Consider the following 26,016-nt stretch of genomic DNA (forward strand, 5'->3'; position numbering starts at 1 on the left):
AAGAAGATTTGTTTAAGGGCTAGCAGAGTGATAGGCGTGGATTTTTAAAGAAGATTTGTTTAAGGGCTAGCAGAGTCATAGGCGTGGATTTTTAAAGAAGATTTGTTTAAGGGCTAGCAGAGTGATAGGCGTGGATTTTTAAAGAAGATTTATTTAAGGGCTAGCAGAGTGATAGGCGTGGATTTTTAAAGAAGATTTGTTTAAGGGCTAGCAGAGTGATAGGCGTGGATTTTTAAAGAAGATTTGTTTAAGGGCTAGCAGAGTGATAGGCGTGGATTTTTAAAGAAGATTTGTTTAAGGGCTAGCAGAGTGATAGGCGTGGATTTTTAAAGAAGATTTGTTTAAGGGCTAGCAGAGTGATAGGCGTGGATTTTTAAAGAAGATTTGTTTAAGGGCTAGCAGAGTGATAGGCGTGGATTTTTAAAGAAGATGTGTTTAAGGGCTAGCAGAGTGATAGGCGTGGATTTTTAAAGAAGATTTGTTTAAGGGCTAGCAGAGTGATAGGCGTGGATTTTTAAAGAAGATTTGTTTAAGGGCTAGCAGAGTGATAGGCGTGGATTTTTAAAGAAGATTTGTTTAAGGGCTAGCAGAGTGATAGGCGTGGATTTTTAAAGAAGATTTGTTTAAGGGCTAGCAGAGTGATAGGCGTGGATTTTTTAAGAAGATTTGTTTAAGGGCTAGCAGAGTGATAGGCGTGGATTTTTAAAGAAGATTTGTTTAAGGGCTAGCAGAGTGATAGGCGTGGATTTTTAAAGAAGATTTTTTTAAGGGTGATAGGCTTGGATTTTTTAAAGAAGATTTTTTTAAGGGTGATAGGCGTGGATTTGTTAAAGAAGAGTTTTTTAAGGGTGATAGGCTTGGATTTTTTAAAGAAGATTTTTTAAAGGGTGATAGGCGTGGATTTGTTAAGGAAGATTTTTTTAAGGGTGATAGGCTTGGATTTTTTGAAGAAGATTTTTTTAAGGGTAATAGGCGTGGGTTTTTTTAAAGAAGATTTTTTAAGGGCTAGCAGAGTGATAGGCTTGGATGTTTTAAAGAAGATTCTTTTAAGGGCTAGCAAAGCCATAGGGTTGGATGTTTTAAAGAAGATTCTTTTAAGGGCTAGCAAAGCCATAGGGTTGGATTTTTAAATCAATATTTTTCTATGCATTAGCAGAGCCATAGCCGTGGATTTTTTAAACAATATTTTTCTATGGATTAGCAGATCCATAGGCGTGTAAAGGCAAATTGTGTATATCAGGCCATCCTTAAATATTAAGTATAAATAAAAAACAATTGAATTTTGTTTCTAAACGATTAAATATTGTTATTTACATCATACATTATTTTTTTTATATTATATTGGTCTCATGTTGTAAATTAGACTAGAAAATGAGATACATTTTATTATTTAATTAATTTATTTTAATATTTGTTTGTGGCAGATAAAATATTAAATTAATATGACTGTATAAAAAAAAAACAACAAAAATTTTCGCTACACATAATTTTTCATATAAAAAATGTCCTTACGAATAGTAGTAGAAAAAAAGTAAAAAAATGCTAAGTTTTGTTCCCCGTTTTAATATCAGAATATATTATTATTCAGATTATGTATACAAATTGGTCTCGCGTTCAATATTGGCATCAGAAGATAAATGAAAACAAAATTCTAAAATCAGTCTATAAAATAGCAGCATTAATTAATCTACTGCATTCCATCCTTCCCCCCTTCAAAATTTAGGCATTACTCTCATTTTGTTCATTCATATTAAGTATACTAGAAAATTTAAATGAAATTGTTTTGGACAGTTCAATTTTGTCACAATTCTCGGCCATATTTGCTTTGGCGGTTACATCCATATATGAACGTCCTCGTTTAACCGGTAAGGTGTACACCTCTCTTGATGGTGTTCCAAGTGATGATTTACGTAATGTTGCCATGGGGAATCTTAAATCATTTTCATAACGAGAATCAATGGTACGCGATTCATGTAATGGGCGTGGCATATCATATCCCGGCGGTGGTAGAAAACTACTCGAAAATGAAAATGTATCACGACTAGAACAATCTTGTATATCGTATAGGACTTTTGGTGGTTTCCACAAATGTTCCAATAGCTTTGATTCTTCGCCTTCCTCCATATTCGGGGGATTTTCTTCATTGAAGACATCATCCGAAGGGGTGTGAGATGTTGTTGGACTTTGGATTTCCTCTTCTTGACAATAGGTTGGATTCGAAAATGATTTGGTGGTGGTGCCCATTAATTTTTCAAATTCAGCTGCTAAATATTTGAAAGGAGGTCGGGCATTCGGATCATCCATCCAGCAGGATTGTACCAAGGAATAGCTAAGGAGAAAAAAATACATTTTGTTAAAGATGGTTGCGTGGTTTCATTATTTTTTTGCTTACATTTCATCGGAACAATTTTCAGGCTTTTCCATGCGATAACCACTCTTGAGTAAATGATAGAGGTTTTGTACTGGTATCCCTGGATATGGAGATGCACCCAATGTTATAAGTTCCCAGCACAAAACACCAAATGCCCAGACATCCGATTTGGATGTGTAAACATTATCCGCCAAAGATTCTGGAGCCATCCACTGTAAAGGAAAATATAATTTAGACAAGATTAGATAATTTATAATACCAGAGCAGATAGATTTGAGATAAAACTCTGTTAGTACTAAAAAATTATAGGCGTGGATTTTTTAAAGATTTTTTTTAATAACTAGCAGAGCAATAGGCGTGGATTTATTAAAGGATATGGAATTTTTAAAGAAGATTTTTTTAAGGCTAGTAGAGCAATAGGCGTGCTTTTTTTAAGGACTAGCAGAGCAGTAGGCGTGGATTGTTTAAAGAAGTTTTTTTAAGTGCTAGCAGAGCAATAGGCGTGGATTTTTTAAAGAAGATTATTTTAAGAGCTAGCAGAGCAATAGGCGTGGAATTTTTAAAGAAGTTTTTTAAGGGCTAGGAGAGCAATAGGCGTGGTATTTTTAAAGAAGATTTTTTTAAGGGCTAGGAGAGCAATAGGCATGGATTTATTAAAGACCTGTGGTCTCTATACAGACCAATAGGTCTTTGTAGAAACCGGTGGTCTCTATACAGACCAATTGGTCTTTGTAGAGACCTTTGGTCTCTATACAGACCAATTGGTCTTTGTAGAGACATTTGGTCTCTATACAGACCAATTGGTCTTTGTAGAGACATTTGGTCTCTATACAGACCAATTGGTTTTTGTAGAGACATTTGGTCTCTATACAGACCAATTGGTCTTTGTAGAGACATTTGGTCTCTATACAGACCAATTGGTCTTTGTAGAGACATTTGGTCTCTATACAGACCAATTGGTCTTTGTAGAGACCTTTGGTCTCTATACAGACCAATTGGTCTTTGTAGAGACCTTTGGTCTCTATACAGACCAATTGGTCTTTGTAGAGACCTTTGGTCTCTATACAGACCAATTGGTCTTTGTAGAGACCTTTGGTCTCTATGTATAGAGACCAAATTTCTCTACAAAGACCAATTGGTCTGGTCTGGAAGATATAAAAGTGTCCATCTATTTTAGGTGTTTTTTATGTCCATCTCATGGGGAAAGGTATACAAATTTCGAACCGGTCGAAGTTAGCGCCGCTTGTACTTGTAGCTACTTAATCTCACCTTAACTGGCACACGTTCCCTGGATCGCTTCAAATAGGCATCATCTTCATAGACATCACGAGTCAAACCGAAATCAGAAATTTTACAAATATGACCCTCGGCCAAGAGGACATTGCGGGCGGCCAGATCTCGATGCACTAACTAAAGAAGAACAAGAACAAAATTAATTTAAAAAAATCTTCAAGAAGGCAAATTGATTACCCACCTTAATATCCGTCAAATAAGCCATTCCCTTACATATTTGCCATGCAAATGATAGAATGCTGCGTACCGTCATTGGTTCCATGCCATCGGTAAATTCCGCACCACTATATTCCAATTTACGACACAGACGCAAATAACTACGCAATGCACCAAATTTGCAATATTCAATTATAATCAAGGGAGTGTCACCCTTAGTGCAGGCACCCAATAGTTTGATGACATTTGGATGAGAAACTTCTTGCAGCAATTGGAATTCGGATAACAAGGCCATATATTCTACCGAGTTGGCACCTTTTTTAAGCATTTTCACGGCCACAGTTGTAACACCTTTGCAATTGCCAATGTCTGTGGCATAGGCTTTCATTACCTTACCAAATTCTCCTTCACCCAGTATCGAATCGAGTAACAAATTTTCCCGAGGAAATTCCCATTTGGAATCGACCACAGAACTGTGGAAGGTGTAACTATTTTCCAATTGTACCAATGGCAGACCATCACCACTATTTCTACACTGTGATTCTTGGCATGGATCTAGTGGGGTCTTTTGTACATCACCGCGATTGCCCAGCGAGGACATATCTCTTGATTTTTTCCTCCTGCCCAATTGGGATATCAACAAACATGTGGTTAAGATAAGCAGGGTGGTGGGACACACTATGGCTATAATAATGCAGGTTTGATTACACTCAAACCCCTTGACATTTATAAGACTTTCAGCTTCCGCCGTGGCTGCAGGAGATCTGTTATTTTCTTCTTTCGCGGTGGCATAAGTGGTGGGTACATTGTCATCCATTGTTGTTGGGACCTCAGTCTTAACTTCCATTTTTTGTTGTTTCCTCTTTTTCGGTTTGGGTTCATCTTCATCAAGAGGGGTACAAGCACAATTACCATTATCATCACATGTACAGGTCCCGGATGCTGAAGATATACCCTTACGCTTGTCACTCACCGAGAGAGGGCTCAAGATTTTATTACCACCCGTACAATCTTGTGGACACACAAATGTGTTAATCTCTTCCAGCGGGTCACATATATTATCTGGACAAAATGTGGCATTCGGGACACATGAAGCATAATTCGAACTAAATCTTGCACTATTTGTACCACGCCAGATGCAACTGCCACCATTTGTGCCCAGACCACAAAACGATTGACATTGTTTGCGGTATTTAATTTGGGCACAGGTCTGACTCTTCGATTTCACTTTATGTTCGCAGGTTACATTATTCGGTCGACCCTCCATCAGATGGACATTGATGACAAACGATCGTTGATAGATGTCGTGCCAGGTTACATTGAGACTGGAAAGGCAAACAAATTGTAGAAATTAAAGAAAGAAGAGCTATCAGATATAAACAATTTGATTTCGATGTAACCTCCCCTAAAAACACTACGCTTCTGTTCTGATAAAGGTTTATTAGATTTTCTTTAAATCTGTTAAACATCCAGAAGAAGAAGTGGGTTCATATATCAAGGGTTATAATACGATTTAGAGGAGAAAATATCCAACATTATTTAGGTTAGCATTTAGTCCGATCGGTCCACCCTTCTATATTTTATTTCTTACTATTATAAAAAAAAGAAAAAAAATAAAAGCGCTCTCAGAGGTTCACAATGAAAGTGACTTGTACAGACTGAGTCATGTCTCATGTTATCAATTGGCGCCCAACAGCATCATGTTAATTTCCTACACATTGGGAACCTCTACTTATGACACTTGAATCATCTTCTAAGGACATCATTTTATACGACACAATACCCTTATTGTGACACGACTTTATGACTGAAGAAGTTTATCTATTGTCGATATCGGTCTGCAAGGTTCACCTTTGGTTTCTTCCTGGACAACCTGTTAATTTTCGAAGTATCGGAAATTTCTTCGAAAATTAATAGGCTCGGGCTTTGGAGTCTTCAACAAAATGTTCTTTAAAAGAACTTACGAACTTTTCACTGCCGTTAAATGAGACAGAAGTTCGATCAAGTGTTTTAGTCCCTTGTTCCGCTTATGTTCGCCAACAAATATTTAGAATGGCAAGTGTTAATTTGGATATGCGTATCACAGGTATATATCGATGGACTACTGATGATGTTCCGGAAAATATGTTTTCTGAAAGTCCGCTGACGTGTTGATGGATATGATAATAGGATGATGGTCTAACCCCAGTGAAATGTTGTCAGGTTACGTCATTCGTCAGGTCCGCCTACGTGGAGCAGAGCTGAACCAATATTTGTGAATTTTCTGAACTCTTGAACGATTGCTCTTCTAGGAATAAGAGCGATGATGTCCCGAAAATTATATAGTGTGCTATCGGAGCATCAGAAGGATTGAAGAGTTCTCTGAAGGAACGATCGGTGAACTCAGAGGTTATAAAATCGCAGATCTTTCGCACAATTTCCACTTTCGAACAGTGTGGCGATAATTTTTGGTTTCTTGACTCAAGATGTTGCAGCACTTCAAATATTCGAACCACTTTCAATTGACTAATGTCTCTAACTTTAGGCGCTTTAGGTCTCTAACTTTATGATTCCGCCTGCGGGGTGCAGGTTGCGGATAGTGGAAAGCCAAATATTATTCATTAAGTAGTTGTGAATATAAGTAACCAGTCGCGGACAATCAGGATGATGACAGGACTGACGAGGCGAGAATCTCACTTTCAAATATCCAATTCTCAGGCTTTAAGTTACTTACTAGGGGGTCCATCTTTCGGTCTAAAAACTGCTGATTCTTCTTCGGCGATTAGCATAATGGCTATCCTCGTGACTCTTCCAAATCAAGGTGAGTTTTCCTGGCCTCGAGAATAACATAGCCGTTGCTTACACTTTACTCGTTCCGACACCGATGTTGCAACACTTCAGATTTTCTAGCCATTTTTAATTTATTTTCAGCATTAGGTCTCTGACATTGGGCGCCAGTATGGGTCGTACAACGAACCTGGTATATTGATACGGAAATTCCTTTTTTTCTATCTGAATTTTAGAAGGATTAGCCAGTTCCCTGAGACGACAATTGGTGAAAGTACGACGAGGAAGCAAGCCACTGAAATGTCGGGTTGTCAGGTTGGGCCATTAGGATTAGTCAGAAGGATTAGCCAGTTCCCTGAGACGACAATTGGTAAAAGTACGACGAGGAAGGAAGCCACTGAAATGTCGGGTTGCCAGGTTGGGCCATTTGTCAGACCCTGTAAAATGATGGATATGCCATGTTTAATTGACTTACATCATTAGGTCTCTTACATTGGGCGCCAGTATGGATCATACGACGAACCTGATATATTGATTCCGATTTTTTCCTGTCTGAATATCAGATGGATTATCCAGTTCTCAGAAATGACTATTGGTGAATTATCTGAACTCTGTCAATTGTTTTCCCCATGGTTATGAAAAGGACAATGTTCGGAGGTTATGAAGTCAATGAATTTAAAAATAGAAACAGCATAGGACTCTGACTTTGGGGGCCAGTATGGTTCGTACTGAATATCGCAACGAAGCGAAGAACTCTTGTCAATTGGTTTCCCAGGGATATAAAAACTACGACGTTTGGAGGTTCTGAAGATAAAGGGTTTTTGATGAACTTGAAAACAGGAAGGTGGTTTGAACCCAGGGAAATCTCCAGCCAGGCTGGGCCATTCATTGGACTCTGTAACTCGATGGATATGTCACTTTTAATTGATTTCCAGTATTAGGTCTCTGACGTTGGTATATTAAGAAATTCCTTTTTCTATTTGAATGTTAGAAGGATTAGCCAGTTTTATGAAGCGACGGTTGGTGAAATTTCTGAACTCTTGTGAATTGGTTTCCCCATGGTTATTAAAAGTACGACATTTGGAGGTTATGAAGGTAGGGGTTTGTTGCCCAATATGATAATTGTTGGCATGTTAGGTCATTCGTCAGACCCTTTAACATGATGGATATACCACTTTTAATTAATTCTAATTGAACATTAGTTCTCTGACATTGGGCGCCATTATGGTTCTTAAGAGATCCTGGTACATTGATTGCGAAATTAATTGTTTTCTATATGAATATCAGAAAAGTTTGACCAGTACAGTTGATTTCTCCATAGTTATGATGAATACGATGTTTAGAGGTTATCAAGTCGGGTCTTCTGTTGATAGATATGATTATAGGAAGGTGGTTTGAAATAGTAACACGATGGATATGTCCGGAGAACTGTATCAATATTTCCCTGTCCTAATGGGTACGTCCAGGACGTGCTTATCCACCACTTTTCGACAACCTTGGTGAAATAACACCGTTTCTGTAGTTGCCCCACTGTTTTTTTTTACTTTTTGGATGGAAGTGTCAGTTGTTGGCCGAGTAAGACTCGAGTCGTTTTGGATCGTAGACCCCACTGTCGTGGAAAAGTGAACCTATAGTAGTTCTGACAGTGTTACTACTACAGATTCTATTCTGTTTCTCGTGTTGATTTTTGAAACTTTTAATTAACCATAAATGAAATCTATATGTATGTAGTCCCCTAGAGATCCTTAAATACTACTTACAAATAGATAGTTTCCGGTGCATATTTCAGTGCCACAATATCCTTAACATAAATAATACCCGCCGCCGAAGTTATACCAAATGCCTGGCTGCGATCCTCGATTAGCGTGAATTTCAGTTGGGGCAAACGTATAAGATTACGAAAATCTGCTGGTTGTGTTACCCTATACATCGGCTGGGCCATACGATAAACATAAACATCTTTGGGATAGGAGTTGGGTATGCTGCGTGTTAGGGTACGACTAAAACTACTATCCGAATTCAGGAGATCACTATCATCCGTATTGACAACATTCATTTTACGATTTTGTCGGGTACGCAAAGGCAAAGCCTGTGGATGATTGGCCTCGAGTATTAGTTCGGGATCGGTTTTTATGCATATATTCGCTGTGGCCTGTGGGGGAAAGGAAGGGATTTAAAAATGTATTTCCACTATATTTTTTTATGTTTTTCATACAGTATTTTTGGTGCTCGTCTCAATTGTCTCATCACTGGCCTGTAGGGCAAAACAATAGGATGGTTGATTGGCCACACCATTTCGGGCAAATCGTATTTCTGTAAGGAAAATTTGAAGTTCGGAAGATGTTAACCTTTAAGGTGGCATCAAGATCGTTTGCAACTTACGACAACTAATCATGGTATTCCTTTTTCTCGGATATTCCCCCTCATAGACATTACATACAGGCCGCACAATATCCAAGGTATCGTTTATAATTTTATAGGTCTGATAGACATTTGTTGCCACCGAATCCTTGTCCATGAATAAGATTTTCTCACCGATATTTTCATTCTGAAACAGGAACTCATTATTAGCGCATGATCACCTCATTATACCAATCCTAACTCACCGCATTAAAATATGCACTGTCCATAATGAAATTAAATACCTTCGAAGTATTCAGCAACACCGGGCCATTATCATTACGATCGATGACCTGGACGTTTATCAATTTACGAAATTGTTCCGTACGATTGCTGCTGATCTTCACCAAACAATTGATGTCCACCGAAAGATTTGTTTGCTGAGCCACATCCAACGATTCAAAATCCAAGGGTTGACGGGTTATTAGCAGATTATTCCTCAATTGAAATAAATTTGAGGCATTCAATAGCTGATATTTTAAATCCAAGTAGGGACACAGATACTTGGCACCCCGGGGATTAAGAGAACCCACTAAAATTGGTTTGAAATTGGAATTCCCACCACTCGAACTATTCGGTAAATCCTCCATAATAATATAATTTGCCGCTGACCAAAAACATATATTTTCCAAATCCTCACAATACGCCTCCTCCGTCATCGGATGCAGTTCAATGGACATTTGGGACAGGGTATTTGTCGTTGGCTTATATAAATAATTATTACGTATCTTATTTGCTTTTATTTCAAATTGACAAGATTCTTTGGGTGCTTTGTAGTCATCACGCAGGAAAACTTCTCCACTGGTTTCATTTATCCGCAAGAGATCATTTGCCTCCATGCTATAGGTGTAATCCATGGCAGGGGTATTTTCTGTTGTCGACAACACCTGAAATTGTCCAAGGGGAATTTTCGAGAATATGCTTTGCGATTTCTCATTGAATGGCATATTCAGTTCAATCGCGGTCATCGGAAAGTAGACATCAAATGCTGAAAAAAGAAGAAAAGGGGAAAATTAAATCATTTAAGCTAATAGGTATGGAACGCTTTTTAGGGTATACAAAACTATGGAAAATTCTAGGTGGTAGTTCACTTAAGGGGATCTCCCCCCCATTCTCGGGGTCAAAATATTTTTTGATTTAATTCGATTCAACATTAATTCAAGAATGTCCCTACAAAATTTCAAGAGAAAATCTCAAGACCTCTTGAAAATATAGCCGATTTATTGTGTCAGCATCAAGTGGCGGCTAAAGGGCTTCTCAAACTTTAAACACGGGCACGATAACTCAAAACCTAATAACCCAATCGATTCCAAATTTTTACACGTTTCTCTGTGAGTGTATAGCTATCGTATGAACTAGGATAAAGCCAATCGGTGAAGATCTTCCTTATTTTTTAACTTGGGTTTTGATAAAAAATCGGCGATTTTCCAAAAATATTTTTTCAAAGGTCCGCCATTTTGTTAATTTTAGAGCGAAGTCAATAATCCTAGTTCATACGAGAGCCAGACATGTACTCTTTCTAACACCGTTGGAATTTTCGGATTCCGATGTTCCAGTGAGGAGTTATCATGCCCGTCATCAAAAATAAGGACTTTTCCTTAATTACAAAAAAACAACAACACAACAATAACAAAAAATTTTTGTAAATTAAAATTGAAAAATTAAAATTGAGAATGAATGGGGTTCTCTTAATGCGAATCTATAGAGCCCTGAAAATTTTTGTTTTTTTTATTTGTTTATTTATTTTTTTTTTTTTTTGAAAGAAGTGAATAAAAATTTCACACAGCTAGACGAAAAACTTCAAATACGATCTGGAAGAAAATCAATTAGAGAAACGTCACCTTAATTGTGAATAAAGTGGGTAAAAATCAGAAAGAGATTTTCACAAAGCTAGCCGCAAAAATTGCTATTAGGTCGGAACGTTTAATGAATCGTCCAAAGAATATTCAATGATAATGGACCCTTCGTACAAGCAAAAAATTCCGTAAGCTTCCTTTGGAATTCAAAGTCTACGTTAATAAGGAAATCGACTTCTGGTAAAGATTACAGACGAATAGATAGATGTCAGATGCATTCAGAGAGAAGTGGGTAAAACCCCCCAAAAGAGTTTGTCACACAAAAATCCGAAAGATTAATTGGAGAGATGTCAGCTTCATTCTGAATAAAGATAATGTCACAAAGCTATCCGAAAATTTGCTATAAGGTCAGAAACGGTCCACGAACTATCCAAAGAACATTCAATGATATGGATTCCATTGTGGAATCCCTAGAAAAAGAACCCTACACCCAAAAAAGTCCGTAAGCTTCGTTTGGAATTTGGTCAAAAAACCTACATCGATAAGGATTCCATTCCATACGAATATATATATATATAGCGATCATTGTATTTTCTACCAAGACAGACATCTGCAAAATCCTGCATCGGAAATAGAGGAACGAACTAGTTCAAAGGATCCATTTCGCAAAAGGAACGACCGGCATTAGTTCCGGTTCTTTTGTTTATGAACAGTTGTTATGAACAATTCTGCAAAAGAAAACTCGGTACTGGATCCGGTTCTTTCGTTTATGTAATTCCCCTTGGAGAAGCAGTGATGCAAATGTAAGAAGTGAGTCCGTATTCAATATTAGGGTAGGCAGAATTTGGAATATTCTGGAATAGTTCCAGAATGAACTAGTTCACTAATAAACGTTGACCTAAAAGGAAAACTATGGAAGTGCATGACTAATTTCTTTAACCGAGCGAATCGAAGAAAATCGAAATGCATAAGGAAGGATATTGCCTACTCTACTTGAGATATTGTATGGAAAACAGACCCTGAATCTGTACTTTTGTACGGGGGTTTTAATTACGGCCAGAAGTAATCGAAATACCAAAATACAGATGCGCAGGTTGGAAAATAGGCCTAAAATCAAATTCAACGTAAGTTTTTTGTGGATTTACTTCGAAGTGAAAGGTCGCCTATTTCTTGGGCAAAATTGATCATATGACTACTGTTCCGCTTGAGCAATGTAGGACGTCTACTTCTGTGTTTTACACCACAATTTGTTTCGAAAAAAAAGGACCAAGTGAAGACGAATCATTGGGCGCCATTACAATGCGAGCCGATATGACTTTTTGTCCGGCGAAAACGTGGAATTAATATGTCCTATTGCTTATTCTCATTTCTGCATATCAAGAAAAATGTGAGATCAACGATTTTCGTCTCCAGATGATGCCGTTAAAGCGTACTTATAACTACATTATTTTGAATGTACGTCGACGTAAGAGGGAATAGTGGATCTATACAATACAATATTATATAATAGTTTATTATCCCGTTCATCCATATGGTTGAAGGATATTAAAGAAATAAACGTGAACTTCTTTCTCAAACAAATGCTTTCTATATAAGTTCTTGTGAGTCATCCAGGAAACACAAACAAAACTTCCATTCTTATTAAAGTAAAAAAAAACAACTACACCACTATGTTTGGCGCCCAATTGACGGCTGTATGGTCATATAAGAATGCCATCTTTTTTATTCATCCTTTCTTTTCTTTTTTAAATTTTATTCTGTTCCACTTTTCCCGCAAAAACACACATTTGAAGTTCTAATCGAGTACAGGAAATAACTTCACGATATTCTAACATAAATGGCACTCCATTACATTTTAATAGAGTACGAATGTATGTATGTATTCTTCGCTGGGAGTTGATAGGAATGTCAGCTGGGAATGGGAAAATGGGCATGAATGAATAGAGCAGAATGTCAATGTAAAAAACAATGAAGTTGACATGAATTTCATAATTGAATATCTTACTCAAATGGGCCAAGTTTTAACCACAATTTGTGATGGAGCATCGCATTCACCCACTTCAAATAGAATGCAATTGTGGAAAAGTATTACCACATATTAATAATGTGATAATTTGTTATGTGCATAAAAATGATTTATGCAGATTCTTATTAAAAAACTATCTGTGGTCCTAAGATGTCAGTAGGTTCAAAGATTACAATTTAAATAAAACAACGATTTCGAGCAGTGAGTGTAGATTATCAAGCGTAAGGAACCCATGTCGGAAGTTTGGTCCCATCCTTTCAAAAGATATTTAATCACAGATTCGTATCCCCCATGTATATGGGGTAATTTTTATCGATTACTTAAAAAAGAACGAATATATATATACAGGGTGAGATAGAAAAATGTCGGAAATAGCATCAAATTTTAGAATATGTTTAGATTTGTTTGAATTGGACACCTTTGGCACAAATTTTGGCTTTCAAACGGCCTATGGTCCATTCCCGGCGAAGCGCTTGCTTGAGGTGATCGACACTTTGGTATTTTTTCGCCAACCTTGCTTTCCAAAATACTCCAGACACATTAGTCCAACGGATTGGTATCGGGTGATTTTGTCGGCCATAGTGCGCTGGAAATGAAGCGAGGAACCTCATTTTGTAACTATTCTTGGGTGGCGCGTGCTGAGTCCTGTTGGAATGTCCAAGATCTGCGACCAAAATGTTTGCGTTCCAAGGCCATTCAGAATATTTTCGCGATAATATTCAGCATTTATTCTGATGCCACAGTCGATTAATACGAGCGGAGAGCAACCATCGGCTGTTATGGCGCCCACACCATTACCATGACCAGCGCTTGAGTTCTGGTGGCCAACCGAAGGTGCACATTTTAAGCGGACCTCTTTGACAAGTAAAAACGACCACTTTGTTTGTTTACAAACTGCTGGACAAGGAATGTTTTCTCATCGGAGAAAACCCAAATTCGTCAGTTCACCACTTTCGGCCAAGCGAAGCAACTCTTTAGCTCTTTTGATCACGGTAAGAAGCGATGGTACGAGACACAAAAGATTTATTCACATTTAAATGCTGGAGTTCTCTAACGATAGCCACTTGTGGTTTTACAGTCCAATATAAAGAAATCACACTATCACGCTTGAATTCCATCACCAATAACTTTTTTTTTTGAAAATTCTCATCAAAATGCTTTTGTACGCTTGTAAACAATATAATGAACTGTCACTGGAACAATTTTAACAGCTGTCGGACGAGTGGCTTATAAATGACAGCACCCTGTATTTTAGACTGATTTTATGTAAATTTTTCACCAAATACTCAAAGTTTGTCCGATTGCAACGAAATTTTGCATAACATATCTAATTGAGTTTAAAATGAAGTGTATTAAGTTTCGTTTAATTCGATACAGATTTAGACGTAGCTCTTATGTTTGTTCGTTCGATTTTATCAAATTATGCCCTTAATACCTAAAGTTTTTTGTTTCAGATGAAGTCTGGGAAAGCAAGCTTTGCTGCTGCATATCGAATGGCGCATGTAAAATTTTCATCGAATCGGTAAAGATTTAAATGCGAGTCGTTTATTTTGAAAGCGGTTTAAGTCCATTTTATGTGCTGATACAAATTTTGGTTTGCTAGAAAAGATTACAGAACATATTCCGTTATAAATTCTATCATGTTTAAGGACACGAAGTCACAAACAAAACTACTACCACTTAATAATATTTTTGTAACAAATCAAATACAAATACTGTCAATATAAGAAAAAATGGACTTAAACCACTTTCAAAATAAACGACTCATATGGCTCTCATACAAAGTTTTGCTCGATTTCATATAAATGGTACACCATAGATCGCAAGTCTGTCCGATTGACATGGAATTTGCATAGATTTCGGAATGACATGTTTATGGTTAAATTTAAATTGATAAACATATAGATTAAATTGATTGACATATAGATCACATATTTAATTTTGTCCGATTCCATGTGAAAGGCCTTCTAAAAATGCTATGTATGTTCTATTGACTGGATATTGTACGTATGTACATTTCTGTATGTATCTAAAGTGGTAAAGGATATAATATAGTCGGTCTTGAGATTCGTATATTATTGTGAAGGAGATTCCAGAAGGAGTCGGCCATTATTTTTTCTTTTCGAACTTGATCTAATTATGAAGAGAATATTACGATTTGTGTATAGTTAGGATAAAATCGGGGTTTCAATTATATTTTGGATAACAAAATTGTCTTGAAGAGAAAAATGAAATCTGAAGATGAAATAATAAACCAAATCTTAGCCCAGTTTCGTAACTTTAATTTAAACAACATTTATGATTTCAATTTTTCCCATTCCAACATTTTACCCTTCTGAATATTGCATTAAATCAAAATTCCTATTTATCGTCATTAAAGAAAAAATGCCAAGACAAGCAAGTCTTTCCTAAACGAATACATATAATAACAATTATGACCATTTTCATTTTCAACCCTCAATCCCTTTCACGCCTTCTTAATATCTCATCTTACATTTTAGCGGGGGTTAAGGATAATAACAAACAGCTACCCCCTTTTTAGTTTGTCATCCATTATAGTTTCACAGTTATTATGGAAGTTAACAATTTGTCGAGTAGAGTGATAATTGTATTTCATACTCGAAGGATTTCTTAATTTAATTGACATTTAATAATAATTGAAACAAAAAAACTCGTTCGTTATAATTAAATGTTTGTTGCAATTAAATCGAAAGCTTTAATATCAGGCGTAATGAAATTTAAGAAAGGGGGGGGGGTAATATTGTGACATTTTTAAATGTAAATGGGGTTCGATATTTATGTGCACATGTGCCAAGTAAGACTAGCATAACTGGTGTTTTTTGTTGCTTCGATTATTCGGTGGAGGGTTCAATTGATTTGTCACTGGTTGTTACAATAGCAACAAGTCTTGTACAGGGTGAGATGAAAAAACTGCAACCAACTTCAGACTGCTGTCATTTCTAAGCCATTCGTCCGACAGCAGTTAAAATTTTTCCAGTTACAGCTTATTATATTGTTTACCAGTGTACAAAAGCATTTTGGTGAGAATTTGCAATTTTCCAGAAAAAAAATTATTCGTGATGGAATTCAAGCGTGATAGAAGTCTTGTACAGGGTGAGATGAAAAAACTGCAAACAAATTCAGACTGCTGTCATTTCTAAGCCATTCGTCCGACAGCAGTTAACATTTTTCCAGTTACAGCTTTTTATATTGTTTACCAGTGTACAAAAGCATTTTGGTGAGCATTTGCAATTTTCCAAAAAAAAAATTATTCGTGATGGAATTCAAGCGTGATAGAGTGAATTCTTTATATTTGGCTGGAAAGCCACAAGTGGCTATCGTTAGAGCACTCCAGCATTAAAATGTGAATAAATCTTTTTTGTCTCGTACCATCGCTCGTTACCGTGATACTGGTAGCGTAAACCGACGTCAAGGAAATAGACGGAAGAAAATAGCAACATCAGCAGAAATGGTTCGAAACATAAAGAAGCGGCTTGATCGAAACCCGCGTCGCAGTGGCCAAAAATTGCTCGTGAACTGAATATATCACAATATTCCATTCGGCAAATATTGAAAAATAAGCTCGGTTTAAAGCCATTGATATTCCAAAAAGTGCAAGAACTTACACCGCAACAGATAGAAAATAGACTCAAAAGAGCCAAAGAGTTGCTTCGCTTGACCGAAAGTGGTGAACAGACGAATGTTTTCTCATCGGAGAAAAGCATAGGGATACATAGTCGAGCGCAAAAGTCGACTTTTAGACTTTTCCATTTTTTCCTCAGACCAAAAAGTAGATTTGTAGACTTTTCGATTTTTGCTTTGGATAAAAAGTTGACTTTTCGATCTTTCGATTTTGCAAAACCTGTTCAAAATTGATTTTCGGCCATTACCGACTAACAAATCGAGTAAAAATTAAATTTGTGATATGAATTGTTGTTAACAGATAAAATAAACTTCTGGATTTGTGTAATTTTTGGACAATATGGGCTATAAACCAAAATTGAAAGTCTATCTTGAAAAGTCGACTTTGTGACAACCTCAGAGATCAAATGTCGATATCGACTTTGACAGTTTTCAGTACAAGAAGTGGGTTAATCGCTAAGTCGATTTACTTATCCCTAGTCCAGCAGTTTGTAAACAAACAAAATGATCCTCGTGCTTACTTGGCAAAGAGGTCAACTGAAAATGTGCACCTTTGGTTGGCCACCAGAACTCAAGCGCCGGCCATGGTGATGGTGTGGGTAGCCATAACAGCCGATGGTCGCTCTCCGCTCGTATTATTCAACCGTGGCATCAGAATAAATGCTGAATATTTTTGTGAAAATATTCTGGAGGGTGTATTAAAGCCTTGGATACGCAAACATTTTGACCGCAGACCTTGGAAATTCCAATGGGACTCAGCACCATCGCACTCAGCACGCGCCACCCAAGAATGGTTAGACAATGAGGTTTCTCGTTTCATTTCCAGCGCACAATGGCCACCAAAATCTCCGAATACCAATCCGATGAACTATTGTGTCTGGAGAATTTTGGAAAGCAAGATTGGCACTAAAAAAATACCAAAGTGTCGATCACCACAAGCATGCGATTCGTCGGGAATGGACCAAAATACCTCAGAGCAACATTCGGGCAGCGTGTGACGCTTTCATTGGCCGTTTGGAGACCATAATTCGCGCCAAAAGCGATCAATTCGAACAAATCTAAACTTATTTTAAAATTTGATGCTATTTCCGACATTTTTTGCTTTCATTCAATAAAATTTGGAAAAAATTGTAAAAATTATGGCGTTTGACTTTGTGGCAGTTTTGTTTTATCTCACCCTGTAATTGTATTCCAACAATCATTTCAAACACGACTAATGTATTTTCTTTCAAAAAATATCAAAAATATCATCTACCAAAAATAAATATATTATAAGTTTTCGTAAAATGTCGAAGGGGACACCTTTGAGTATGCCCAGTAAAAATCGGAATTGGTAATTTTTGGCTTCGATTTCTCTAAATTTCAACCATAACCATATTAATTTTTTTTATATCTCTTTATGCTTTAATAAGTTTTGATCTGATTTTTTTTAATTTTCGAAAAATGCATTGCTGATATGTATGAATAAAATATACATATTTTGAATATAATCAATGTAAAAAAAACAATGACTTCATCCATTAAACATATTTAAATCGAACTTAAAGTATGTCATATGTATATTCAGTGCAAAGGTCACATTTTCACCTATTAGTTAATATTTATAAAAAAAAATGAAAATACTAATAAAAGTATTCAATGAAAGGTGCCTCCCCCTTCCCCTATAGCAGAAAATTATTTAGAAATTATTATATTAGAAAGTTAAGTTGAACCGAGCAGTATAGTCAGACGAGGCCGATCATATGATACCCTACTCAACTACCATTGCGCTCTAAATTTCTGTTCATCTATATTCCCAGACTGGGTAATATTTTGCGATATTTGCACTCTCTTGATCGATTAGAGGTCACCAGCTCCTCTGTGGCATCTTTTCCGAAACATGTTTTCCCGGAATAAAAAAAATGTTCCATACGATTCAAATTTTGTTATTTCGAAATTTTAAAATTGTTCACACAAAAGTCTGGGTTCATTTTATCCGCTAAATATTGATCTTGATCAAAAGAGTGATATGCTTATTTCCCTGGCCAGACCATTTTCTCTGTGTAAAATTTCGTGATATTTGAGTATTAATTTTGGCCTCTTGAGCTTTCTAGTCTCTCTAGAGCCCACAATTATGATTCGAATATCACAAACAAAAATAAGGTAATAGGGGTCTTCTTAGGCCAGAACCTATCATGAATGCAAAATTTCGTGACGATTGCTCCATAGCTGTGGCCTGTATCATTATACCCTTCACCACACTGTGGTACATGTGTTACCAGCCGAACTATTCAAGTCTGCTGGTCTGAGGCTTGTCAGGAGCATGCACTAGCTGATTAGTAAAATTTGGCTAGAGGAATAGATGCCCAATGATTGGAACCTCAGCATCCTGTGTCCCGTGCACAAAAAAGGACACAAGACGATATGTATCAACTATAGAGGAATTAGTCTTCTTCCCATCGCATATAAAGTGTTATCCAGTGTGCTGTGTGAACGTATGAAGCCAATGGTCAATGACATTATTGGACCCTCACAATGCGGCTTCAGACCTGGCAAATCTACCACTGACCAGATTTTCACTCTGCGCCAAATCCTGGAAAAGACCCACGAAAAACACATCGACACATACCACCTATTCGTCGATTATAAAGCCGCATTCGACAGCCCAATTCGTTCAGAGGCTTTTAAAGCCATGTCTAAGTTCGACATACCTGCAAAATTAATACGGCTATGCAGAATAACTTTAAGTGGCACAGAGCCAGCAGTTATATTCGGAAAGGACATATCGGGACCCTTCAATACCGAACGAGGATTGAGACAAGGTGACAGTTTGTCGAGTGATCATTTTAACATCATACAAGACGCAAAGGTAAACAGAAATGGTACCCTGTACACCAAATAACACATGTTACTCGCCTACGCCGATGACATCGACATAATGGGTCGAACATTGCGAGCGGTAACAGCCACCTTTGAACAAATTGAGAAGGAGTCTGCCAAAGTGGGTATGGCAGTAAACGGCGAGAAGACCAACTGATGGTATCAACGCGCAAGTCGTCCAGTAGATTCGGACCAACTGTGGAACTTGAGAACTACAGCTTCGAGTTAGATAAAAATGTTATATTCCTTGGTACCACCATAAATACAACGAATGAAATCAGTTTTGAAATTCGGAGAAGGATTGTGGTGGCCAACAGACTTGCCTTTTTTAGGTTCGGCTTATGGAACAACCGTTCTGTAACAAGACAGTAAGTAACACTGTGGTACAGGTTACAGGTTCCAAACTATGGTACATTAGTTTGTAACATGCTTTTGCACGAAACGAGATAGACACAAATTTCCTTTTGCGAATATGCATAGAATCACTTTCTGAGTCGATTTTTGCATGCCCGTCCGTATGTCTGTCCGTCTGTTGGTGTTAAATTGTCAACAAAGTACAGGTCTAATTTATGATCCAAATTGGATGAAATTTGGCGCAGCTCATTTATTTGGCCCAAGGATGAAACCTATTGAAATTGAGAAAAATCGATTTAGATATGTAAATGGTGCCCCAAAGCCCCTACATTTCTTTCGATTTGCACGAAATTTGGCATAGCGTACTGAACTGAGGCTGGGATGATGTGTGCTGAGTTTCATGAAAATCGGTTCAGTTTTAGATATAACTCCCATATATATTTTCGTCTGATTTAAGGTAAATGGTGCACCAAAGCCCCTACATTTCTTTCGATTTGCATACAACATTGTTGTGTAGAGTATAAATAGTTTTTTTTCAGAATAAATAAATTCAAATTAAAATTCAATATTTATATTTCATAAATCTGTATAGTGATGTATAAAATGTAAATATTGAATATTTGTTTATTCTAAAAAAAACTATTTTGTCATAACTTTCTATTATAATTTTGTTGACCCCATCTAACCACCCGGCAACATAATTTGTCTTGATTAAAATAATCATGTAAATTAATTTGTTACTTAACATAAAATTCTACACATATAGGGATCGGAAGTGGTTTAACCACTTATCTATGACAACAATTTTTTTTAAATATTAACAACTCAATAATAACAACAAATATAGCATTATGTTTATTTATAATGATATCAGAACGAAAAAAGATAGTTGAATATCTTGTTCAGAATCTCATCGATATTAAATTATCAATTAGTATAGTTGATTGATTTGAAGGCATGTGTGTTTTATTAAAATACTAATAATTCTAATTTTCATCATACGTATCGTAATTTTTAAACTAAATATATTGATACTACACCTAAGTCTGTTTTTACACGGTAGATTGGTTGCAGAAGAAGCCGTGTAAAAAAGACATTGATCTTATACATAAAGGGAATTCCCCTAAATTAGTGCTATTCACATATGCTTTGACCAGTAAAAATTGTTTGTACGCGCTAAATATTTAAGCTAGTGTTCGCAAACTCTCGATACTATCGATGGTTACAGATTTTTTTCTTTCATAAATACTTTTTTGCGATATGAACATACTTCGCAAAAATTCAATTTGGCAAAAAAAAATTAAGTACATAAAATTTCAAATCGTGCTAAATGGAATAAAATCGTGTAAAAAAATTTAAAATATTAAATTTTCAAACCGTGTTATATCAAAACCGTGTACAAAAAGACCGTGTAAAAACAGACTTAGGTGTATACGAGTATGTTATTTGAATAAAACTAAATAATATAAGGGTGGATTTTTATATCCTCCTCTAAAAGATAGGTTTAATATTTTCAATTTCCAAACGTCATTGCCACTGGTCATACATATATTTGGACACTGATATTCTTAGAACCACAGTGAGAGCGTGTATTGTTTAAATATCCACATAAAGGTCTATGTTGTGACATAGCTTCTATCTTTTGTCTGTCTTTTGTCATCCTCGCCCAGTTTTACTACCTGAGTGTCTGGAATTTTGTATTTGGGAATTACTATCACAGCTGTAAACGATAATGAAAATATTTTGATGATCCATTATGATTGCCTGAACTGCTACCATATCCTATGCCTATTCGGATTCCGGATCTACTAGCAGATCCAGACTCATGGCCACTACTCATACCAGAGCCGCTACCGAAGGCATAACCAGAGTCTGAGCATGTTTCCGATCATGTTCGGTCAACACCGTTTCCACTGACAGATCTATAGCCACCTGCAATGCCTAATCCCCACTGAACCACTGGCAAAACATCTGTCTATTCCATAACCAGAGTCTGAGTCACATTCATATCCTATACCAATTTCAAAACTACATGATTACGCGACCGAATTCAAAACTACAGCCAAAGTAGTTACATGATCAAATTTTAATATCAGGACAACATATAGGATCTGTTGTGACCACAACTGTCTATCCTATTCCAACAACAAAACCTGATCCTATGCCTATTCATTCCTCGGATCCAGTGCCAGAGCTAGATCCATGGTCACTACTTATACCAGAGCCACTATCAACAACATAATCAGAGCCTGATCGGGTATCTGATCCGGTCAACACCGGTCCCACTGACAGATCTATAGCCATCTGCAATGCCTAATCGCCACAGAACCACTGGCAAAACAGCTGCCGATTCCATAAACCGAGTCTGAGTTGCATTCAGATCATATACAAATTTCAGAACCACTACCAAATTCATGATCACTACCAATACCAAAGGAGCGAGCGCATCCAAAACTACAGCCAGAGCAGTTACATGATCAATTTTTACCATCAGAACTACTGATAGGATCTATGGTGGCCACAACTGTCTATCCTATTCCAACTGCCAGAGCTAGATTCATGGTCACTACTTATACCAGAGCCACTATCAAAAGCATAACCAGAGCCTGATCAGGTATCCTATCAGGTCAGGTCAACACCGGCCCCACTGACAGATCTATTGCCACCTGCAACGCCTAATCACAACTGAACCCCTGTCAGAACACCTGCCGAATCCATAAGCAGAGTCCGAGTCACATTCATATCCTATGCCAACTCCGGAACCACTACGAGATCCATGATCCAGAAGCGTGACCAAATCCAAAACTACTGCCAGAACAGTTACATGATCAAAATTTAAAATCAGGACAACTGATAGGATCTGTTGTGACCACAACTGAATGTCCTATTTCAATACTAAAATCCCTGCCAGAGCTGCTACCTGATCAATAAACTGAGCCTGGGTCGTACCCAGTTCTCATGCCATTTTCCGGACCAGCTGCCAGTAACACTATTCGAATTTAATGTTAATGTTTACCAGATTTACATTATTCTCCGGATCCATATTCACCTGAGCCTCAGCCGCATTGAGATCCAATATAACATCCTATCCTAGGCAGTTACATGATCAGATTTTAACATCAGGACAACATATAGGAACTGTTATGACCACAACTGTTTACCATATTTCTACACCAGAACCACTGCCAGAGCTGCTGCCGAATCAATAAGCAGATACTGAGTAGTATCCTACTTCTATGCAAATTCCGAAAGTGCTATCAAAGACGCCATTAGATTTTTGACCAATTTATCAGATTGACATCCATCTCCGGATGCTATACGAAGATTCAGTATTATTTACTAGTCTAGACCGTTAAATGATTCAATTTTTACATCGGTACAACTGACAGATCTTTGGAGACCACAACTATCTACCATATTCATACACCAGAACCAATGCCAGAGCTGCTGCCAAACAATAAGGAGAGCCTGAATCGTATCAAGTTTCTATGCCAATGCCGGAAAAGTTCTAATTAACCGGAAACACCTCATAATTTACTGTTCGAGGATGTTTCTAGTCCATTTTTCAAACTGAAGGCAGGTTGTAAAGCTATACCACCTGCTAGCGAAAAATTCCCAATGACACTGCCGCTAACTTAAGGTCCTGATCGATTTAAGGGATTTTTGAAACACTTAATATGGTGGAGAATATAAAATTCTCGACTCGAGTCATAAGTTTGATTTTCTTAATTTATATTTTCCACCCCATGTTTTGTTGCTATATTCGATGTCTGTTTCGAACTTCGAAACTTCATATTTATATGCGAATTTTTCGAATTTAATGTTATGACGTTTTTTTTTTTGGGTGAGACCTAAATATGTTGAATCATTATTGAATAATGTTTTCATATATGGACCGTATTTTCAAATCGATACAGGTTGGCAGTATATCTGAGGAATTTTCGCATACGTCATATCTGAATAAATACGATTTTTTGATTCTTCATAAAGGAAGTAGTATATAGATTTTTTTAACACTTCATAATAACTAGAAAAAAAAAACAAAAACAAAGAATATTAAATACCGGCTAAAAGAAATCGCCGAACGTAAAAATATAGCGGGATTAACCAGTTATTGTCTCATCATCTGCATCATCATCAGATGAAGATCAAGCTGATAATGAAATACAAATATATTCAAAAAACTGGACTCCCGAATGCTGCTACTGCTGCGGGTGCGCCATTGGTGTTCTGTATAATTTTCTTCATAACTAGAACTTGACGTGATATTAATGAACATCTGGCTGTGCCGCTTCACCACACCCCGCCCAACTTCCATCTGACCAATAGAATTCTACAAATTCGCGATAGCATCCGAATTAGAAAACAAAACCAGAGTTGGTGTCTCTGGGTTTTGTGATGATGCTGCCTAATCTGAATCATGTTCTAAAAGCAGCACTTCGAAAAAAAATCTATAAAAAGAAGTAGTAGTTCGGCATGAGCGGACATACCTTGTGTATTCATCGACCATGAGAGTGGTAACGATTTTCGGATTACTTGTCGTGGGTGTGGCTGTTTGCAATGGTGAGTTGGATATACACGCATACTTCGTCCGGAAGAAATTATTATCAGAATATCATATTATAAATTTCAGCCTATGGCATTGGAATAGGTGGTGGACGTTTAAATGTTGGACTGGGTACCACAAGTAGCAGTAGTGCCACTGCAGAGGCAAGTGGTAGTATTGGTGGTCAGTCGAAAAAAGCTGCATCCAAGGCTTCGGCAAGCGCTCATGTTGGGTTGACTGGCTTTGGTGCCGGCTTGGGTGCTAAAGGCCATGGTCTTGGTTTAGGCCTATTATCAGGTGGTGGCAATGGCAAAGGCAATGGAAAAGGTCAAGGTGGCGGTAATGGAAAGGGCCAAGGTGGCGGTAATGGAAAAGGCCAAGGTGGCGGTGACAATGGAAAAGGTCACGGCGTCGGTCATTATGATCACGGAAATGGCCATGGATACGGACATGAAAAAGAACATGGCCATGGTGGCGGCAATGGAAAAGGCCAGGGCAACGGTAATGGAAAGGGCCAAGGAGGCGGTAATGGAAAAGGTGACGGCCATGGCAATGGACAAGGTGTCGGTCATTACGATCATGGAAATGGTCATGGATATGGACATGAAAAAGAACATGGCCACGGTGGCGGCAATGGTAAAGGCAATGGAAAAGGCCAGGGCAACGGTAATGGAAAAGGCCAAGGAGGCGGTAATGGAAAAGGTCACGGTGGCGGCAATGGCAATGGACAAGGTGTCGGTCATTACGATCATGGAAATGGTCATGGATATGGACATGAAAAAGAACATGGCCACGGTGGTGGCAATGGTAAAGGCAATGGAAAAGGCCAGGGCAACGGTAATGGAAAAGGCCAAGGAGGCGGTAATGGAAAAGGTCACGGTGGCGGACATGGCAATGGACAAGGTGTCGGTCATTATGATCACGGAAATGGCCATGGATATGGACATGTAAAAGAACATGGCCAGGGTGGCGGTAATGGTAAAGGCAATGGAAAGGGTCAGGGCAACGGAAAAGGTCATGGTAATGGAAATGGATCTGGCCATGGCCATGGATTTGGTAGCGGTACAGGCTCTGGTCATGGATCCGGTATCGGTTCTGGCGTAGGCATCGGATCTGGTAGTGGTTCAGGCCATGGATCCGGTAGCGGCTTTGGCAGTGGATCCGGCATAGGAATCGGATCGGGTAGCGGTTCAGGTCATGGATCCGGTACTGGCTCTGGCAGTGAAAAAACCAAATTACAAAGAATTTGGTTGAAAAACGCGTTCAAGAACACCAAAAATACCGAAAATTGGGGGTACCCTTATATGGGGGCTACCCGAAAAAATGGACCTATATTTATTATTTATAGTGGAGAGATTTGCTACCTAATAAGAACTCGACGTACTAAATTACCGTCAATTCGGTCGAAAAATACGATCAGAACCCCCAAAATACCAAAAATTTGGGAGTACCGTTATTTATATATATAATTTTTAGTGGAGTAATTTGGTAAACAATAAGAACCCAATATACAAAATTTCAGAGAATTCAGTTATAAAACGGGCCCAAGAACCCCAAAATACCGAAAACTGGGGGTACCCTTATATGGGGGCTACCCGAAAAAATTGACCTATATTTATAATTTCTAGTAGGGAGATTTGCTACCCAATAAGAACTCAAAGCACCAAATTTCAGCGAATTCTGTCGAAAAATGCGATCAAAACACTCAAAATACCGCAAAATTGGAGGTAGCTATCCGAAAATATGGATCCATATTTATAATTTTTAGGGGAGAGATTTTCTACCCAATAAGAACTCAAAGTACCAA

At 37.6% G+C, this 26,016-nt stretch overlaps 1 protein-coding gene and 1 long non-coding RNA gene across 2 annotated transcripts; both read right to left on the reverse strand.

Annotated features, from left to right (window-relative positions):
* Positions 1–1,719: 1,719 nt before the first annotated feature.
* Positions 1,720–15,845, reverse strand: LOC133324965 (uncharacterized). The gene is made up of 9 exons (XM_061533790.1): positions 15,830–15,845; positions 9,193–9,974; positions 8,969–9,134; positions 8,802–8,899; positions 8,347–8,738; positions 3,842–5,145; positions 3,641–3,777; positions 2,393–2,583; positions 1,720–2,329 (listed from the first exon to the last, which is right to left on the reverse strand). Exons 1-9 carry the CDS (start codon positions 15,843–15,845, stop codon positions 1,720–1,722), a joined length of 3,696 nt encoding a protein of 1,231 aa, XP_061389774.1.
* A 17-nt stretch (positions 15,846–15,862) lies between these two features.
* LOC133324966 (uncharacterized) lies at positions 15,863–17,627 on the reverse strand. The gene is made up of 2 exons (XR_009754145.1): positions 17,515–17,627; positions 15,863–15,912 (listed from the first exon to the last, which is right to left on the reverse strand). It is a non-coding gene; the product is annotated as an uncharacterized LOC133324966 (long non-coding RNA).
* Between the last annotated feature and the right edge of the window lie 8,389 nt (positions 17,628–26,016).

The sequence above is a fragment of the Musca vetustissima genome, unplaced genomic scaffold (assembly GCF_032173495.1).
Source record: "Musca vetustissima isolate MV318-11 ecotype Yass unplaced genomic scaffold, APGP_CSIRO_Mvet_v1 utg70420, whole genome shotgun sequence".
Lineage (NCBI taxonomy): Eukaryota > Metazoa > Arthropoda > Insecta > Diptera > Muscidae > Musca > Musca vetustissima.